Here is a 20869-nt window from a genome sequence, read left to right as displayed (position 1 = left end):
TCAGTGTCCAACACGTACAATCACCACCATTAGCAGTTATCAAACATGATTAGGAAGAAATTCAGCTCTTCTGAAGAAAAATGCTTACATATCAGTCTCTGTGGTGCAAACGGTTAGCGCATTTGGCTGTTAACCGAAAGGTTGGTGGTTCGAGCCCACCCAGGGATGAGCTCCCTTTCAGGGGCTGACAAGAACCTCGTGAAGCCCAACGAGGGGAAATGCCAAGTCTGGCCCCTGGGGAGGAACAACCCCAGGCACCCGTACGTGCTGGGGGGTCACCCTGCTGGAAAGCAGCTTGGCAGAAAAGGAGCTGGGGGTCCTGGTAGACACCAAGTGAACCTAAGCCAGCAAAGTGCCCTTGCAACAAGGCAGCCAGCAGTCTCCCCGGCCTGCACAAGGAGGAGCATTGCCAGCAGGTGGAGGGCAGGGAGCTTTAGCCTTAGCCCAAACTCCAGCCGAGTATCAGGAAATACTTTTTCACTGTGAGGGGTGGCTGAGCGCCGGCACAGGTTGCCCAGGGAGGTTGTTGAGTCTCCATCCTTGGAGACACTCAGAAGCCATCTGGGCATTGTCCTGCGCAACCGGCTGTAGGTGTCCCTGCTTGAGCAGGGGGGTTAGACCAGATGACCTCCAGAGCCCCCGTCCAACCTCAACCATTCTGTGTCTGGCATGCTGTTCAGGAGAAAAATCTAAGTCAAATCACATCTAGGCAGATGTGATCTCTGACCTCTAGCACCCTGAGTACCCAATTAATCTAGAACTTCAGCTTTGATTTCATACCAAGCTCATGCTTTATCAGTATATAAAGCCCAACTCTTGCTTCCATAGGCATCCTTCCTTCTGTTCTGGATGACACCTGCCCACAGGATTTGTACCTTTGTCATACCTACCCTGAATTAAAATAATTCATTATGTTTGAAACTGAAGGTCAGAGATGATACATAATCTCTAACCAGTATAAAATATTTACATATTATGTTTATATATTGATTATATCTTTTAATGAAGTATATTAATAACAAAGTATGTTTGAAAATTATATTCTATATGCTTACTGTATTGTGTATTATATATTTTATATATATAATATACAGTAAATGTATTATATATTACTAAAACTGCATTCACAGTTTGGATGGCTGCTACTGCTCTTCCCTGAACCCCAGTTTACAGCTTTGCTCCTAATCTTATGTAGTAATGAGAAGCTCCAGATCTAGCTACGTTAAAGAACAAGTTTCATGCTGTCAAGATCATCTTCACAGCCACACTCCTCAGATCAGAAAGTCCAGCCTGACAAGCATTAACAACTGGGAACCAAGCACTCCTGTCAAAAGGATCCAACCAGACTTGTTCCCAGAACCAAGTAAATCCAGAGCTGATCATACATAGGAAACACTAGAAAAGTTTCCTTCCATTCATGATTTGACACTTTTATTTTAAGGCTGCTTCTGAGGGATTTTTAAGCTTCTAAAGAACTAGAGCCCAAGAGTTCTAGATCTTCACTATGCATTTTGCTATCATTGTACATAAAACGTGCATAGATGCTACATAAACTAGTAGCATGAGGAAAAAAAAAATCCTTAATCACCATGACCATTTTAATTCCAACAGAAAGGACCAGCTGTTACTCAGGCACAAGGACAAAGAAAAAGTTCTTACTCTTGCATTCAAGTCAGCCATAGTATGTAAGCACACAGTAGTATGGAAACACCTTCACAGTTCTTTGCCTGTATAACCCTTCATCAATTTTTAATTAAGGTGCCACAGATACTCAGGAGCAAGGTATGTGGAAACCTTACAAAACTTGGAATAGTTTTAATGGAGAGCTTCTCTCTTTTTTCCCAAAAGCTAATGTTGTTGGAAAGTGACCAGGAAAAACACCTTGTATTTCGCCCTTGAAGGCTCAACTAGCTCTGAAAACCATGCAGTGATTCGTCTGGCAACATGAAAAAGCCCTGCTCATACTAATGTTGCTTACTGACACCTTCATGAAGGACAGCAAGACACTGAAACTACAGGAGCTTTGAACAAGATAGCACATATGGGCTGGATGCAGCACCTTGAACATTTGTATCAATCCTCCAGTAGCTAAATAGCAGTAACTTGTGCTGATCACAACACAGGCTACCCAAGCTTTGCAAGTGTTTGAAAAAAATGCAGCCAGTTCAGCCTCAAAACATAGAATTATTACACTAAACTATGGGGCAAGATTACAAGCATTATTGTAGTTCACTATGTATCAGGTTACTGGCAAACAAGGGAACAAAATGAAGCATACAGAGCAGTTACCCCTGTGGTATGTGATGGCAGCAAGAACACCACCGTTTCTGGAAGTTCTGCCAAGGTTGAGACAGTCATTGGTGTTGCCTGGGGACTTACTGAACTTGCCTTTTCATTTTGTTAAGACTTACTTTGAGCCAGCTGTTGATCTCATTATTGCAGCAGGAGAACAGGAAAAGTGATGCTGTTAGTTTGGATAAAAACCCCACTAGCAGTAAAAAAAAAAAAAAAAAAAAAAAAAAAAAAGGCATCTTGAAATCTCCACCAGAAGCCTGTCCCAGCTCCCTTTTTAAGAGTAGAAGAAGAAATCAAGACAAAACCATGACAACACTTAGTATTATTCTCAAGTGTAAGTTCAAGAGGATGCAACTGCTGTTCCATATTCTTCCAGGCTAGTGTAAAGACTACAGAAAACCTCTGCCAGCCACAAGTACTTAACTGCTAGTCAGTATTTTTGACAACAGAGTAAATGAACTGGAAACAACTTCAGTTTTAACTGTCTTTCACGATCATGTAAGATTTCTGTTACCTCATTCTGGTTTAGTATTTTCTTACAGAACTATCTGCCATGGAAATGGACACATTCTCATTATTTGATGAAGAGCAAACAATAGCTACTTCCATTATCCCTCAGCTACCTACTGAGATAGACTGAAGGATCTCTTGGGCATACTTCTCTGACTGCAATACCCAATATTCCACAAAGACATAGGCTTAAACCAGTATTAAGCAGAGGTTGTGATACAGCTTGCAATAGTTTCAGATATGGTGCTTGCATTAAGCTACAACAGTGAAAGTGCACGTGGAGATAATGGTGATACAATTCTGACGTGCAAAGCGGAAAAACAACTTTGAAAGTATGGGAACAGTCTCATTTGAAAGATGGCAGCCCACCCTGCCCCCCACCCCACTCCCCAAGGAAAAAAAAAAAAAAAAAAAAAAAAGAGAACGAAGAAGAAAAACGTGTAGCAAAGTAAGATTAATTGATGCTAAATTTGCTCTAACAAATACTGGAAGCACAGGAACCCACCCTTCCAGTACACAGCTTCTTGACAGAGCAATGAGGAAACAAGGTGAGACTCTAGGAAAAGACATTCCTCAGGGACATAACCAAACACCCTTAAAAGATGAAGATAGGAAAGCTAGTTGCAAGTCAATTAGAAAACATCTGCTTTTTAACATAAATAAATAGCTAACTGCACTCACTCTCACTGAATATGCTGTTTCAGAATACTCCTCCCCCCAGAAAAATTTTGCAGGGAAAGAAGGAGCAAATGACTTGATTCTTTTGCAGAACAATACCCGCTATTCAGAGTGCCCTGCAGTTCCTCCCTTTGACAAGAGCTGTCAGATCTGGCAAAGGCAGAATGAAAGATGAATCCAGGTCCTGTGATAAAAGGACCTTTTATGAGAAACTGAAAATTAAGTTTCTTCTCAACATAGGGATGCACCCAGACTAGGGGGAAAATAGGTACGAAAATAAATTACAGGCATCTGCCAGCATGATGATACTTGCCCAATATTACTGAAATAATACTAAAATAATTAAGTTATTCAGAGTTTTAATGCTCCTAGAAGTTTCCTCTACACTAGCCTACAAAAACCAAAATCCTTCAACCTCAATGCTAACAAACAAGATTTGCTCAGTCCACATATTCTGCATGAAACAGTAATACAAATCTAACATTTTAATACAGTATGTATATTTAATGTTAATTACTTTACATATTTAAATTATCCTACTACATTAACAATACTATAGATACAATATTTGGTAAAAACTAGCATGGTTAAGTCTTCAGGTTTTGGTATTGTTTTCTAACAAGTGTAAAACAGAATAGAAAACAAGGTTTCCTTGTGAAGAATAAAGTGTATTTTAACAGAAGCAGCCAAGACCTGCTGCAAAATACAGATCATGTATGCTGACATTTACACAAAACCTTGCAGTAATAAAAGGTACTGTCATTCACTATATTTACAAGAAACTGCCCAAGAGTTCAGTTACCGATTGCACTATAGTGATTATTTAAAAAAAAAAAAAAAAAGAAAAAAGAAAACCACACAACAACACAGCATCCTTGTCTTGTCCTTCAGAAATCAGAAATAATTTGTCCATAAGAAGTGACCTTGTTTAAACTGTATGTGCTAGAAAATATACAAGTCTACAATAGGAAGAGGTTAGAAAAGTTGAATACTGTGGAAAAAAAATTTATTAGTCTATACAAGTCTTCTGAAACAAACCATTGGCTTTGATACAGTAAATTCAAGTGAATACTCATGGCAATAGTATTTTTCCATACAGAGTTCAAGAAGCCCTATAGCTTCCCATTTAGTGTCTGTGACAGGAAGTTTTATTTCTGAACAAGTAGCCGCACAAAGCAGACATGTGATAGAGACCTTCACAGCCACAGTGAGCTACAGTTTGAGATAAAGTTATATTACAAACATTTAGGAAAATTAGGCATCCGTACTGAAGTGTGGCAAATTGATTCACAATGAAAGAACAAAGATGTCATTCAGACCCCTTGCCAATAATGATGACTTTCTACAGCAAGTCTGGAGTAGACCACATCATAAAAACCTAGAGTGCAAGAGTACAACAAATTTAGTATATAAATATCACAGGATTAAAACTCCAGTTAAGCCATCAACTGAAGTGATGATTAAAAAGAAAAAACAGGCGTCCCCCAGCTTTGCAAAGGAAGCTTTCAAAGCATCTCTTCAAGAAGGTGCTGATACCAACTATGGCCTGTGCCAATTTGTATTTTAGACAGCTCTGCTGAAAGACAAAAATTTAGCAGATTTGTCTAAGAACTGTATAATCTTGCTGTTTTTAATACCATAAAAAAAGCATTTACTAGAAGAGATGAAATGTGACATTTATAGCTCACACTGTTTTCAAGATCTGTGCACACTATATAGTTCTATAATTTCAAGAGTATTTAAAAATGAGATGAAGAGCAGAAAATGCAGTAATGTGCTTCTGTTAGATGGATTTGTTTAGAATAGTTACATGATGAATGTATACAGCCGTAAAATTTTTAGTGCATTTGTTCTTGCACATAATTTATGCTACTTATAAAAACCTGAAGATTGCAAATTGGGCATGCTTACCATAACATTTTCAAACTGGGAAAGCTGCAGAACATTTTTCCTACAAGTGTTCACTGTCATGATACAAAACAAATATGTGCAAACTGCAAGGTCCCTAAAAATAGCATTTAATGAATTTATGTACAGAAAGATGTCACTATCTGCTTAAATATGCAAAGAATAAGCTTCCCAAAGTTTATAACATAGAACAATATCCACCACATGCTCCTCCTCCTCCATATCCTTCTTCCTTGTTCGATAACTTTACACCTCTGTTTTGGCTCTCACTCTCCCACAGTCCAGGAGTCTGAATGATTTTTTCAACAAGTTCTTCAAAGGCACACTGTACACCATCACATGTTTTTGCGCTTGCCTCTGGAGAAGGGACGCAAAAAGTCAAATGTTAGTATAGCTTCCAGTAACTTGTTTAATATTGCTCTTTCAGTTAAGTCTCAACCTACAACCTAGACTTACAACTTCTACAGTATCTTCTATAACAACATAGCACTGCCAAAATTAGCAGGTTTGCAGATTTCTGTCACCACATAAGGCTGCACTTCAAAAGACTCTTAACAGAAGAGCTTCCAAGTTGAATGTCACTAGACTATATGGAGACAGCTACAGCTTAGCTTTATTTTTCTGTGGAAAGCACTTCAGTAGAGTGGAGGGTTCTACTAACTTAAGATGTCTGATAAACCTGATTGCTGTTCTGTATTTCAGTTCTGTACATTAGTCAGAACTGCAGTACCACCATACCACAGAAGCAAGGATCCATACTGTAGGATTTTGGGTCAGCCTCCATGATACAACTGATGTGATGAAAAGCAACAAGGGATCTCATTTCTTCTGCAGTTAGCAGAATTCTAGGTAATTTCACTCAGGAGCCTTACTTTGGCTAAAGCCAAGAAATTTGCTCACAGGGTATATTATGAGAGAAACAGATACCATCTGAAACTGTTCAGTCCCACTAGGGCTTGCCCTGTTCTTCTACACAGCCATGCAGATACTTAGCATATGTAGCTTGCAGATATATATATTTAGTTATAGTTTAATTTTCATGTTTCTTTTCATCTTCCATGCACTTAACAGCTTGTGCCTCAACTTTGAACTTCTATTTCCACATCTGACGCTGTAGCCAAAAAGAAACACAGCAAGGTACTAGACAAAGATATGTCATTAGTCAGAGATTAGGAACATAAGTCTAAGTACAGGACATGTCAACAAACTGCTTTGTTACTGGAGTCACCCTATAAAGTAATCCCTGCTGATCCTTAAATGAAACATACAATAAACTTATGAATAAAGAATCACTTCACCACCCACTTTATCATTACAAGGCTTTGCCTACAAGACCCATCTCATTTTGCAGCAAGATGAGACCAGCATTTGCTCCAGTCATGATTGTCATTATTCAATCCCACCCACCATTTATAAGTTAATTATATTCCTACCTATTTTTACACCCCAGTTCTAATACAGATTTCTGTCAAGTACCAGTTCTTTTGCTATACTGAAAACTGGCCACTAGTACCAGTTTTCCCTCTTTCATTTTGCTTCTGTTATTAATTTGGCAAGTTGGCTGGGAAAAGAAATCAGACAAAACCACAAACCTAAAACAGGTTTTGTCAGATTACAGTAGAGCCTGTATTCCACCCTTAATCATTATGAATTTCAGGATACACATCCAATTAGAATAGATATCTGGACATATTTAGAGAGAATTTTTAAAAAATGGCAATACCTATTGTCTTTGTACCTACCACAGCTGAGAAATATCATTAATTGGATTGTACATCTAAAGACCATCAGACCTACAGAAATGGTACTTTTCATTATGTAACAAAAATCAAGTAAGATCCCTGCAAATATCTGTAACATACCTATGAACAACATGGAATGTTTTCTTGCAAATTTGAGACCTTCATTTCTGTCAACTTCACGGTTTTCCTATAATAAGACATAGCATTAATATGTATTATTAACAAAATACACCAACAGACTACTTACTGCAGTTGAATTTGGTTTACCTTATCAATCTTGTTTCCAACTAGCATTTTCACTATGTCATTCCTTGTGCAGTATGTTTCCAGTTCATTTAACCAGTTATCCAGCTTGACAAAAGTATCTCTTCTTGTGACATCGTAAACTGAAAGACATTAGCAATATTATTTCCACAATATATTTCCAAGAAATACAGCTTATACTACAAAAGGAGCAAAAATTATGGCTTTTTGAATTAGAAAACTGAAGGAGTTCCAAGGATTCCAATCTACTCACTACAGCAAGACAATAATTGGAAAAAAGTTGAACATCCACCAGCTCAAATCGCTGATGATACTAATGCAGAGCAACTCTAAGATTCAGTCATCTACTGTTCTCAGACTTACTTGAGACATCCTAGCTTACAGACTAGAGGCTATCATTCTCCAAAGAATTCTACACTTCCAGACCCTTGACATAGGATACTTATTAACATCACTACACAAAAGATATGCAAAGAGGATGGCACGACCTTCTGCAGTGAGTTAATTAGTGATAATTAGGCCTTGTTTAACACCACTGCTATGCTACTGATTTAGCTAAAAAAGTAAACTGATCACCAAATCCTCACAAATCCCAGTGAGCTACTGAATTTTCAGCATTTTAGTGTTTCAAACTATTTAGCATTTGTGTGGGATATAAGTAACAAGCCATGCTAGGAGCAGAAAGGGCACACAAAAGGCAGACTTTGTTAAACCTAAAATCCGCTACCCAGCAACTATCTAATAACTACCATTTCAAGCTATGAAAGTATTTTTTCCTTCATTCTCACATCGCATGTGCAGACAGGCATAAACAGTTGGTTTCAATCAAATCTATAGCTTGGCTTGCATGAATAACCTTATTATTAGGAAGTCGTTTAACAAAAAAATAGTCAGGAGATTATTAAATAAAACAAGAGCAAATCTTAACAGCAGAACTTTCTAGTTCCCAAATAGTGCTTGCTTACTTTTACAGCTTTCAACAGTAAGTGGCAGGTCAGTGCCAGCAACTAAGTGACTTGACAAGACATGCCTTGACAGCATCTTCCTATACGAGGAAGATAATGCAACTCAGACTTGGGAAACAGTACATACAAAGCAAAACCTACCAGGAAGTCTCATGATAGAGGTTACTCCAAGTTAAACAATTTAACTGGACACAATATCTTACCAAGAACCTCTCAAGTCAGACACAACTTCAAAAAAAAAATTAAACTTAATTCCCTGCCCTTACTTTAGTTAGCTCCTCACTTCTAGCAGTGGAAAAGCAGAACTTCAGAGCTCAGTGCCTAGTTAAGAGGTTTCCATATATGAAAGAAAAGCAAAAGAGACTTCACTGTGAAGTTGCAATTATGGGGTTTGGCCTGGGTTTCTCCCACACAGATTGATGCTGTTTATGGTCCCAGCTAGCCTTTTCTAAGTAATTCTGACTGTGTAACATCCCATCAGTATGGAGACACAGAGCAAAAAATCCCAGCTAGACTCCACAGTGTTTATATTCATTTCATTAGGAAAAAGGAACAGGGAGAAGAAAAAGAGAAAGCTGTATACATACTGATACAGAAAGAATACACTGAGGAGAAGAGAAAAATCTTTTTTTTTTTTTTTTATTTTGACTCTGGGCTTAGTAAGCACAGGCAAAAAACAAAAGTAATAAATAAAAGACAAATTCCTGGCAGCACAGGCACAGCTCCAAGCTATCCCTTCAAATAGCAGTAGCTTTAAATCTAATGCAAAAATCAGTGGTTCTCAGGCCAGTGAGATTGACTACATGAGAAAGAGGTCAGACATCAAATTCAAGATCCTTTAATATACGAGTTGTTCAACGCAGATACAATGATTTTTAATATCAATTAGATATTATAGAAAGGTTATATGAGTTTGTATAACTCCAGTGCATGAGAAAACCACAAATTTATTCAAAATAGCATGCAAAGCTATACTTACCCAGGATAACACCTTGTGCACCTCTATAGTAACTGGGTGTTAATGTTCTGAACCGCTCCTGACCTGCGGTATCCTAAAAAGCCATTCAGAAAGTTCCATTATTCAGAATTTGAGCAGAATCTAGTTTAGCTCTCAGGTATTCTGCTTCTAATGAACATACAAAATAAGATTCAAAGTATATTCAACTACCAGATTAACCGAGTTTATGCTCTTCCCTGATGTTTTACTGCACATTAACTTTGAGATTTGATGTAGTCTGTCCTGGGAAACACGTTTAAACTGTTAGGTGTGGTAAATAACTGGACTATATAGCAATAAGATAGCCATTTCTGTGGAAGCATTTGTTCTGCAGCTAGTACGGCAGCAACCCGCAAGAAAGAAGCATAGCTGCAGCACTAACTAAGACTTTGTAACAAGCATCAAAACTCATGGCAACAAAATTAGTTCCTTCACTTCAATCACCTTGGTCCAACCAAATTTGATTCAGTGCCAGGGTAAATGCATTTAATGTGCTATGACAGAGCAGAAGCAGAAATAAGTCAGAGGTTGTTCTGGTTTTAAGTAAAACTGAATTTACATCCTCAAATTTAAAGCGTCAACAGCTCTGCAAAAAACCCTGTATATTAGAATGCTGTTTTCTTATCAAGATTAAGTTATAGTGCACACTCATTGCAGACTTTACGCATAGAAGATTTTAAATAACTTCATCCAAGTTACCCCAGGTTAGAAGTGATGCATGAAACACTTTGGACTCAAAATGGTTCCCTGCCAAAGAATGTGAATAACTGAACTGGACTTCCAATACTCTACAAGTCCTCAGGCCATCCCACACATCTCAGACTGGTTTTGTGTCATGATACAGCTTTTCTTTTCCAGTTTACCGCAGAATTATTTCTTCATATTCACCAATATATAAGATGATAACCCTACATTAGTCCTATGTAATATTTTCCATCCCATGATCACTCATCATTCTGCTATCAGTGTGGTTTTCCTCCTATATGTGTATTTGTCTGTAAAGGTGTTGCAGTTATTTTCCTTGTCAAACCCATTTATTTTAGTGATGATTACTATTGTCACACTAAGACATTAAGTCCTGTTTGTTAGTCGAAATATATATTGCAATACTTCTGTTGCTTTGAGAGTGTTTCATATCTCATGTTCCACTACTACTTCCCAAGGAAGTAAAGGTTATCTTGCTTATATGAGAAACAAGGTTTTACTCTTGCTTGCTACAAGAAGTCACAACTGGGTCTGAATATTCAAAAGGTGCTTCAAGGCTGGTTTGCAGAATGCAGAATGTTCAAAAAAAAGCTTGGAAGTACTTTTTCTTACCTTACTTGCCATGAGTTTAGAAGTTCTACTTTTAACTAGAGTAGATGTTGAACACTCTAAGGCTAAGATTACAAACACTGCCTCTCCCTCTTTCAGCTGCATCTGCTACAAATAACACTGACCTTGAGCATATAAAAGTCTTTGTATGAGGGCTACGAAGTTTATAGGCTAAAAATTGTTTTGAGAGGTAACATTTGAGCATAAATCGAGCATGCAACAGTAATCTTAACCTATTAATACACTACTAAATTTTGCCTAAAATGTTTAGGTTAAGAAGTGCACCCTTTTAAAACCTGTCAAGTACAAACAAGAACGATGTATACAAGGAAGTCTCAGATTAGTGAGGGCTAACTCTTTAGAAGCTAAACAATGAATTACTCGTAAAAAAAAAAAAAAATCTACGCATGGCCACATTCACTGTTTTAAAGTCTGATTGATTTAGCACCATATTACTCCTCCTTTTCTCTACTCCTATCCCAACCCCGCCTGGAATCAGTGCTGCAGAAGCAGCTCATAGGCAAGAGAATTGCCCCATTAGCCAGTTGTCCCACAATTCATTCCACCTTCTGAATGGTTCAGTATTAACCTCTCACTCCTCCAAATCACCTTCATATTAAATAGAAAAGGATTCTATACAAACTGTTCATTATACAAGCCATTACTATTCCTAAAGCAAAGCAATACTTTAAGAACTTAGGAGAGACTTACCCATATTGCCAGTTTAGCTTTGTTTCCATCAACTGAAATAGTTTTCACCTTGAAGTCCACACCTAGAGGAGGAAAAATATTTTAGTTCTTCAAACATACCACAGCTATTTTTGAAAGAAAATTAAACAGAAAAGAAAAAAAAAAATCAAACTCGGGAAACTTGTTGTGTTTTGACAGGAGCAGGAAGAGTAAGTTTCATTAGCTATTTACGAACCTTGCTCAAAACTCAAGGTTTTGTTGCTGACAGACTTTTACAACAGCCTAAGGGCCTTTAAAGCCATTGACTCAAAATATTTTATGGAAATAAGGCAAATACTACATTTCCTGTATTAAAGCACATATTCCAGGACAAATATTCAAGTTTATAATACAAATGGATTAACTTTCTATTCATTACTCATACATGTGTTCTCCCTGAGTACATCTGTCATCTTGAGGAAAAACGTGCTTTCAAAATAAAGAAGGAAGCTGCATTCAGGTAGCTATTGGCTCTGTTTCCCTATCTCCAACAATCTGACCAAGTCCCATCAAGGTGATCATGCAGAGGTAAACCAATACAGACAAGACTCATCCACTACATGATTGCTATCCTGTGAGAAATAAGGTTAGATGACAGTAATTCCTCTACCAAACACGTCACCTAAGCTTCGGATGATTTGAATACGCAGTATGTCTCTTACAAAGATTCCAGCAACATCAGGGACTCACCAATACCACGCTCAGTGACCAAGAAAACAACAGACAACATGGTGACAGTTCTGCTGTTGATAGGTCATCTACCTCAACATCTGACAATTCTCCCCCTGGCTTTTTTTAAATACACAGGAACTAGCAGCCTATCACTTGCCCAAGGACAAGCTGCACAAAACTCAAGCCAAGGAGGACAAGATGTTAACAACTGTGCAAATTTAAAGGATATAGCAACACACATCAGTTTGAGAGGCTGAGTACAGTTATGATCCACTTTGCTGTAATTTAATCCTTAGGTTACTGTCCTGGTTTCAGCTGGGATAGAGTTAATTGCCTTCCTAGTAGCTGGTACAGTGCTGTTTTGAGTTTGGTATGAGAAGAATGTGGATAACGCTCATCTTTTCAGTTGTTGCTAAGTAATGTTTAGTCTAAAGTCAAGGATTTTTCAGCCTCTCATGCCCAGCCAGCAAGAAGGCTGGAGGGGCACAAGAAACTGGGAGGGGACACAGCCAGGACAGCTGACCCAAAGTGGCCAATGGGGTATTCCATACCATGTGACACCATGCCCAGTATATAAACTGGGGAGAGTGGGGGTGGGGGGATGGCTGCTCGGTGACTAAATGGGCATTGATCGGCAGGTAATGAGCAATTGCATTGTGCATCATTTGTATATTTCAATCCTATTATTATTACTATTGTCATTTTATTAGTGTTATCATTATTAGTTTCTTCTTTTCCGTTCTATTAAACTGTTCTTATCTCAACCCACAAGTTTTACTTCTTTTTCCTGATTCTCTCCCCCATCCCATTGGGTGTGGGGGGGAAGAGAGTGAGCGGTTGCGTGCTGCTTAGTTGCTGGCTGCGGTTAAACCACAACAGTTACCAATAGCAAGTAACTGGAAGCATGTTTCAATTATTTTGGAGTGACTCTCACTCCCCACTAGGCAGCAGCCCTGAACTGAAGTAGTAGCGTGGAAAGTTAATACCTTTGTATGAACAACTTTCAAGTGTAACATCAAACTTTTTGCACTTTGACTTAAAATTGTAGTCATCGTAGCTGTTACAATAATAAGAATTCCTGTTTTAACTATTCTAACACAAAATATTTAAGTAGGGCCTTATGATAAGTGTGCTGCACTTGTATTCCCAAAGCCATGCAGATCACAAACAAGCACAAACAGCTGCCAAAATAAGTTCAACTTACAAAGTCACAGAGGGTATATAGGATGCTTAAGAAACTGCACATTGCAAGCAGATTCACAACTTTACTGCAACTGAGGTTTAAAAGAGCTTTATTTTTAAAAAAAAAAAAAAAAACCCACACAATTTTTATTCCACTGTTTCACAACTTCAGCTCACTACTGTTCCCTGAAGTCATTTTCAGACTACATTCCGCACTGGAAAAAGCCCATACTCTTTATTTCAAGCAGAATTTGGCCAAAGTACATTAACTTTTGCAGTAACTAAACAGAACTCTGTTTTTTCAGGGACTAAGACTCTTAGTCCCTAACTTAACAGTAATATAATGCTCCACACCATGCACAAGAATGGTACATTATTCTAGAGTTGTGTTCACAGAAAAGAACAGTCACTATTAACTTTGTGTTAAACACCAGTTCTTAGAATTTTACCTAGTTCATAGAAGACTGCTATGCTAGCAAGTTGACTCAAATTGATCCTAAAGAACATCCTGTTCTGCCAATTTTTCAGCACTCAGCAGTAACTGCAATTTTCATTTAATGGAAAGTGTATATACGCCTTTATGTTAGCCTTGCTGCTGGCTTAAAATTAAAAGATAATGCTTTAAATTCTGCATGAGCAATGCAAGCAAATTAAGAAACTAAAATAGTGAATAAACCCCATGTGTTATAGATTGATTATTGAAAAGCAAAAGTATGAAGATGAACTAATAGCACACCAAAATATATCCTTTAAAGTGATCAAGTGGCAAATACAATTCTAGTAAGCCATGGAGCTCAACACATACAAAAGCCAGTTAACAAAAGGAAATCTTTTAAATAACTAGGTTTTTGATTATCAGTCTGCCATAAAAGAGGACAAGTGGAAAAAAAGCAGGGCTCAAGAAAATCTTGTTAAATTGAGCAAACAGGGTACTTATGTTCCCTAAATACTTCAGTGAAATACAGACATGTTTGTGTGACAGGTGTCAGTTCTGAGTTTGCAAGAGTGATGATTCTAACCTTGACAAAAGAAAGCTGCCAGTGCTTTCCACCATGCCTTGGAAGGCAGCCAGAAACAAGACAGCACTACTAGACTGTACTCCTGTGTGTTCATACCTACCACTTCAGCACTACACACTAACGTACTATGGACTTAAAGTCTGCATGGAATAGCTCTGTCACCTTCATGCTGCTCTCACATTTAGGCCAGTATGCCATGCTGTACTTAAGGCAAGTGCAAAATCAGCTAGAGTGTATTATTTGTGTTGTAGGTAACGGACAAGTTGGACAGCTTAGAGTTGGAGGACTCCAAGTGCAAGGAAGGCTAAAAAGCTAAGAGACATCAGATCTGTGCAATACATTACTTCAATTAAGAAACAGGGATTGCGCGGAACACTTATCTAGAATCTCTTATACAAGGAGCAAGCAAGTAAAGGCAAGCATGAGCAGTAAGGACAACAAAAAATACCGGGGTATATATAGTCTGATAAGATCCTTGTGATGAAGCCTGGTGAACAAGTTAGCCTCAAAAGAATGCAAGGAAGACAGGCGATCTCCTAGGTTGAATAAAACATGGTTAATCCAACTGAAGCTCCTGAAGTCAAAATATTTGCCCAAGGCAGCTTATTCTTCTAAGAATACCACAGGATTTTTACAAAATTCTTAAGAAAAAAAAACCCACAAAACAATAGTTTAGGGTTTCATTTAAATTGCACCCAGTAGGTTTGTGCAAGCTACAAAGATAAGGTACATCTCAACAGGTCATTACAAGGGACCAGTCGTGCTGCAGCCAAGGCTTTCCTCAGTGTTGTGGTTTTGCATGCAGTTGTTTTAGTTTTTTTTAAACATATAGCATGTTCTCTCCACTTTCTAACCCAAATTTAAAAAAATATAGTCACTTTAACCAGTCCAGCAGTCAGTACACAGATGACACTGAAAGATGACATTATTTGTAGTCAATCCATTCATTTTGGAAAAGCATCATACTCTGCAGTCTCAACAGGAAAGCCTTAAAATTATTTAAAAATCTCTTCTGTCCCCAAACTCAAAATGAAATAGTGTTTAATCAGCAAAAAAAGAAATCCAGGTTGAGATTCACAAAGTGCTTTGGCATTTCACTATCTTGCGAGTACCTGAATTGGGCATCTAGGATATCTGTCTTCATGCAGCAGGAAAGTTATCTCTAAGAACTCACTCCAGGTACTTTATAGGAACAACAACTCCTGCCCTGAATTCAAAGCTAACATGTTGTTTCTTAGCAATACATTCACCAGAAAAATGGCAATGCCATAACCTAGTAGGTTTTTTTTAAAAAAAAGGAAACAAGAAAGTAAGTAGGAACCCAGACACCGTTCACCTTCCAGTTAAGTGAAAAAAAAAATTAAAAGAATCTGCTATCCCGCATGAGTGCTCCCCACAGCACGCTATAGGACTTTCACGGTTGGGGTCACAGTAGCTCTACTGCACAACACAACTGCAAACATCAGCTGGAGGGGCCTAACAGCTAGGGCAATTTAGACAAGCATTTGCTCAGTCTGTAGAAACTTTCTTTTCCTGCCAGATGATAATGTTCATTCCAGATTAGCGTATTTGTTTCAGAACTCAAACTCTATTTGAAGTAATGCTCACAGTGAGTACTCTTCCCCCTTTTCCATATCAGAAACAGAACAGGGTAGGATCTGCCAGTAGTAAACCTTGAGTTGTTGCTATTAACAGCCAACAATTAGCTACCACACATGCTGTTGTGCATTTTGACAAATCCCAAAGAAGAAGAATTACTTCAGGAAATAACTCCTTAGTTTCTCAAATAGTGCACTGATGTCAGTTTTTGACATTGGTAAAGAGCATTATGTATGAACAGCAGAATGAAAAAAAACACAATTAAGAAAAAAACAAAAAACCCCAAACAATAAAGATGCCCACACTGAGATCAAACTAGTCTACTGGTATCCAAAACATCATGAAAGCTAAAGCAGCTATTCTGCACCGACTTCCTGCCCCACGTGGTTGACACACCAAGAAAGTAAAGTGATTTGAAGTATATACAGTGCCAAAACTATTTAGATTAGAATACAAAATTGCCATCTTCACCACCTGGTCTGTTCCATTCCTGTTTCCTTCCACCCTATCCTCCCTCATGAGCTGAAGCAGGGCTACTTGCACAAGTTCATTTTTTTTACAAGCAATGAAATGAACAAAAGTAGGCCACGTTCCTCCCCTTGGCTGCTCAGTGCTTTACATGAAACAGTACTCTGGTATCTTATTAATGTTAATGAAAAATAGATCAATTTATTGATTTCTTAACCAATTAGACAGAGCTGGCTTTGTTTACCAACACCTGAAGTCAAAGAAAAAATCTAATAGAAGTCCTTAGCCAGAACTCTTCCTACAGAGAAAGTAAAAAATGCAACTGAAATTCATTGTGTGGAAAAGTCATCTCTATTTTCCATTACTTCAGTTATTAATTTGGCACAGAGCTGCATCACGTTCTTCATAGTTTCATTTTGCTTCCTTTGACAACCATCTACATAGTATATCCTGCATTCTGGGTCATCCTCCTCCAGCCCAACTGACTTCACTGTTAGTAGGTATCATACCAACATAGCAATGACACATCCCTGCTTTTTTCCCAGCAGCTCTAGATTTTTGGTTCTCTTCCATTTTTCTCAAGAGTCTAGCTGCCAAGGAACTGACTACTAAGTAGGCGAGAAAAAGCCACATTGTAATTTCCTCCCTATAGAGAAAAAGCAGATGCCACACAGAGCCCAGTACACTGTAGCATTATCAGAAGTCGCAAGAGCTAACATCCCCTACTAAAGGGAGTCTTAAGTCTTCTTAAGATAGCTACCAAGTATCATACCACATAAAACACAAGTTCTGGACAGCAATATTACAATTCAACCAACCTGATAGCTATCTTGCACAGATAAATCAATAGGAGACATAACAATAGCTCTTACATTTCCATTTTAGCCTAAAATGCTGGCAAACTGAACTGCAGGTTGTTCCACTAGAGGTTTTCACTGCCCATACCTATGCCTTCCATCTTCATGGTGAAGGGTGATATTTATATCTGTTTTCCTAGCCAAGGATATATTTTTGCATAAAGGGGACAACTACAGGCCAGTACAGTCAGTGCTCTCCACCAAAGAGCGCTGCACGCTAAAACTGTGTCCACATCATTCTTTCCTTACAGAGAAGCAGACATGTCTGAACTTCACTACTGGTTAGGCAAGTCTGAACAAACTACAATTTTGCACTGAAGTTAGTATAAATTTTTCTAAGGTAGCATCAGCACATACTTACCAATCGTTGCTGCAAGTTCCGGGTCAAACGTATCATCTGTGAACCGCAGTAGAAGGCTGACAGGGAAGGAAGAAAAATTACAGTTACTATTATTGCAGCATATCCATAGCCTGCTGGAAGCCTATAAATTACAAGTCTGAAAGTAACAGCAAAATCACATAGCTAAATAAAAACACATCTCATTTTTCCGTAATTTCTTTCCTACAAAAAACAAAGATGGGAACACAGAAATGATATGGCAGACATGCTCTGCTAGGAGAGCCCTGGCCTCTTTTCTGCATCTATTACAGAGTATGTCTCTTTGAAAGCAAAGTACCACACAAGTTTTCAAATCAGTTGCCTGAACAGTCACATGGTCTGCTTCTCAAAGCATTTTACTTCTATCTTACGCTATTTTTGTTCTCCCAGAATTCAGTACAAAGGTTAAGATTTTTTTTTTTTTGCTTCATATTGCCTCACACAGTATTTCTGTAAGCTTGAGAAGAAAATTCCAAGTCAGCTTTTCACTCCAGAAATAACTCCTTGAACTGGGCACACAGTGGAACAGTAAGGACTACACCCATCATAAATAAAGATACAGAAGTTTAAGAGTAGAATTAGCTCACCATTGTTTTATGGTTTTGTATCTTTTTGTATAAGGATTTTCACACACACAACATTTCCCCCCTATCCTGACGGATATGTTTGCCACCAATAGAAGAACAGCTACAACTAAGATTTACCAGCACATCACACTATAGTATTAGGCCCATAATGCTACTGTACTTGTGCCAAATGTAAATATTTTGGCAAGAGACAAAGAGTCTCAGCACGCAGTTTTTAAAATCACCAGTCTTATGCATCTGTGGCAAGTGTATATTACCATGTGGCAGACAGCTGTTTGCTATGACTGACAGCTTCTATTCATTTCCAGGCTAGAGAAACAAAACAAAGCCCTTTTTATTTTTTTGGTCTTCTCCCCCTCCCCCCGTTTTTTTCTCCTCTCTTTTTGCATGTGAATTTAGCAGCCAAGTCCTTTTTAGCATTTGGACACAGTCCTGCATTGACAGAAAAGCAACTACTGAAATTCCTTTACTTCAATAAGGCTGGGCGAAAACTCCAAAGCTAACCATAGACCAACCTCTTTTTCCTTACTCCAGAACCACAAAACCAAATGGTAGCTTTATTTACCAAAGAATAATTAAAATTAAACAAAATTGACAGCACATAGGTTTTTACTGGTACCTTCAGACGGCTGTATCAGGATGCTATTTAAGAGCAGCTATTTTTAGTTACAACCAAAACTAGTTTCACCCAAAACAGACAAAATATGGAACTCTCATACTGCCACTAGAATAAAAACATCAGTTTACAAGTCTTGAGTGCTAAGCCCAGCCAACTTCTACTTTCCCCACCTTTCTTTCATATGCAGATAGCCTCTTCTACAAAGTAGAGCACACTCACAAGGACCAGGTTTAAGACAGCATTTGGTACAGAAGTCAGGACTCCAAGCACTTACTACACCACGCTAATACAAGTTTGACATCTGACCTTTCCTAGTCAAGTAATAAGGAAGAGACACAAATTCAGGAATAGTTCAATATTAAATTCCTGTACCTGAACAGCTGTAGTGTTATTGTTTTATAGCAATTTCATTTCCTCTACATAAAGTCTCTTTTAACTAATTTTCTGATGTGAAGAAATAAGCACGTAAGTAGGTATACAAAACCATTGTCCATACTATGTGTCTCGGGAAAAATTCTTCCATATGGCCACACATAAATGAGATGACTTAAACTAAAAGAAATTTGCTCAGATCATGTCTGTCACCAGAAGCCTACTGTACTAGGTTATCAATTCAGTAGCTAACTCAAAGGATTGACTGACAGATTTTTAACAGATAAGGGTGGTGGGTTTTTTTCTAATTAGGAACTTATATGTTATTTAGGGTCATGGTAGAAGACTCGGATCACTGCCATAAAAACATCAAATCTAACGTGAGTACTGTGGTAGGCTCCCAGATGCCCGCCTGCATTTATATCCCACTTCCTTTATTAAGATCTATGGCACTAACAAAGAAAGTTAAAGAAAAAAAAACAACCTAAAAGACAAAAAAGGTAGCTTAGACAAAAGCCATGAAAAGGCAGGGGGTGTGGGAGGGGGAAGAAATCAGCCTCAACGTACTTGAGAAAGAGTATAATTAGTCAGCAGAAGAATCAGCGGTAGAACTACTTCACTGCCAACCTTATATGCCCCTGCCCCCCACCCTACACCCAGTGCCGGGTCACTTGTGACTCTGCGTGTACATATTATGGACCTGATTAACCCCAAAGCGCTACGGAGACGCACAAGCGCACCCATCGCCACACGACACAACGCTGCGCAGGACACGGGGAGGCCCAGATCGCCCTGACCAGGCCGGCAGAGCTCCGCTTCGCCTCAGCTTCCAACTGGGTCAGGCAGGCACCGGCTCTCCCCTCCCCGCCGCGGGGCCGGCGGCCGAGGCAGGGCTGCGGAAAAGGCAGGCAGTCCCAGCAGGGGCAGCCTCTCGTCTGCAGGAGGGCTGGCCGAGAAGGGGCGAGGAAGCTCGTCCCCGCGGGGCCTACCCCTCCTCAGGGCAGGCCGCGCCCAGGCCGGGCGGCCGCCGAGGCAGAGGTGGTGGTGGCCAGCGCGGCGCCGCGGGGGACTAGGCCGGGCCCGACCGTTGCCCCGCATGGTGGCAGGAGAGGCTGGGGGAGGCGGGCGCCCCCTCACCTGGACTTGCCGACGCCGCTCTCCCCGATGATGAGGATCTTCAGGGTAGTCAGCACGTCCTCGTCCATCCCGTCAGCGCGCCCGGCCCGGCCCGACCCGACCCCCACCGACGCTCCCTGCGCAGGCTGCGGCGGCACCGCCTGCGCCTGCGCGCCCCGCCGCCCCTTTTCCCTCGCCCCCTTCGCCGCCTGCCCTGCGCATGCGCCTCGGGCGCCTCAGGTGCGCCCGCGGCGGGAGGAGAGGGAGACAAACACCCCCGCCCCTGCGGGTGGCGCGTGCGCAGAGGGAGGGCAGCGGAGGGGAGCGGAGCCGAGCCGGGCGGGGAAGGGCCGGCCCCTGGCGTCAGTGCGCGCGTGCGCAGCAGGGCGTCCTCCGCGGGCCTGTGAGGGGCGCGGGCTGAGGGGGCGCCGCCCGCCTCCGCGCCGCTTCCGTCGGGCGGAGGGGTCGGCTCTGGCTGGCGTCCTCTGCTGGGGGGCAGGGGGGTTGAGGAGACTGCTCTTGCGTCTTGAGTTGCTCTTGGCGTCAGGACTCGGGGTCGGTGGAGAAAAGACACCGGGTGAAATTGCAGAGGGGAAG

At 40.0% G+C, this 20869-nt stretch overlaps 1 protein-coding gene across 1 annotated transcript; it reads right to left on the bottom strand.

Moving 5' to 3' along the window:
- Positions 1 to 4130: 4130 nt before the first annotated feature.
- On the bottom strand, positions 4131 to 20469 carry RAB18 (RAB18, member RAS oncogene family). Its single transcript, XM_052804880.1, has 7 exons — positions 20294 to 20469; positions 17561 to 17616; positions 11385 to 11446; positions 9342 to 9414; positions 7401 to 7519; positions 7254 to 7320; positions 4131 to 5748 (listed from the first exon to the last, which is right to left on the bottom strand). The coding sequence occupies exons 1-7, from the start codon at positions 20359 to 20361 to the stop codon at positions 5570 to 5572; spliced, it is 624 nt and encodes a 207-aa protein (XP_052660840.1). The 5' UTR covers positions 20362 to 20469; the 3' UTR covers positions 4131 to 5569.
- Between the last annotated feature and the right edge of the window lie 400 nt (positions 20470 to 20869).

Source organism: Harpia harpyja, chromosome 1 (assembly GCF_026419915.1).
Source record: "Harpia harpyja isolate bHarHar1 chromosome 1, bHarHar1 primary haplotype, whole genome shotgun sequence".
Taxonomy (NCBI): Eukaryota; Metazoa; Chordata; class Aves; order Accipitriformes; family Accipitridae; genus Harpia; species Harpia harpyja.
Note: the sequence above shows the minus strand (reverse complement) of the source record. Positions and strands in the feature narration are given on the sequence as shown.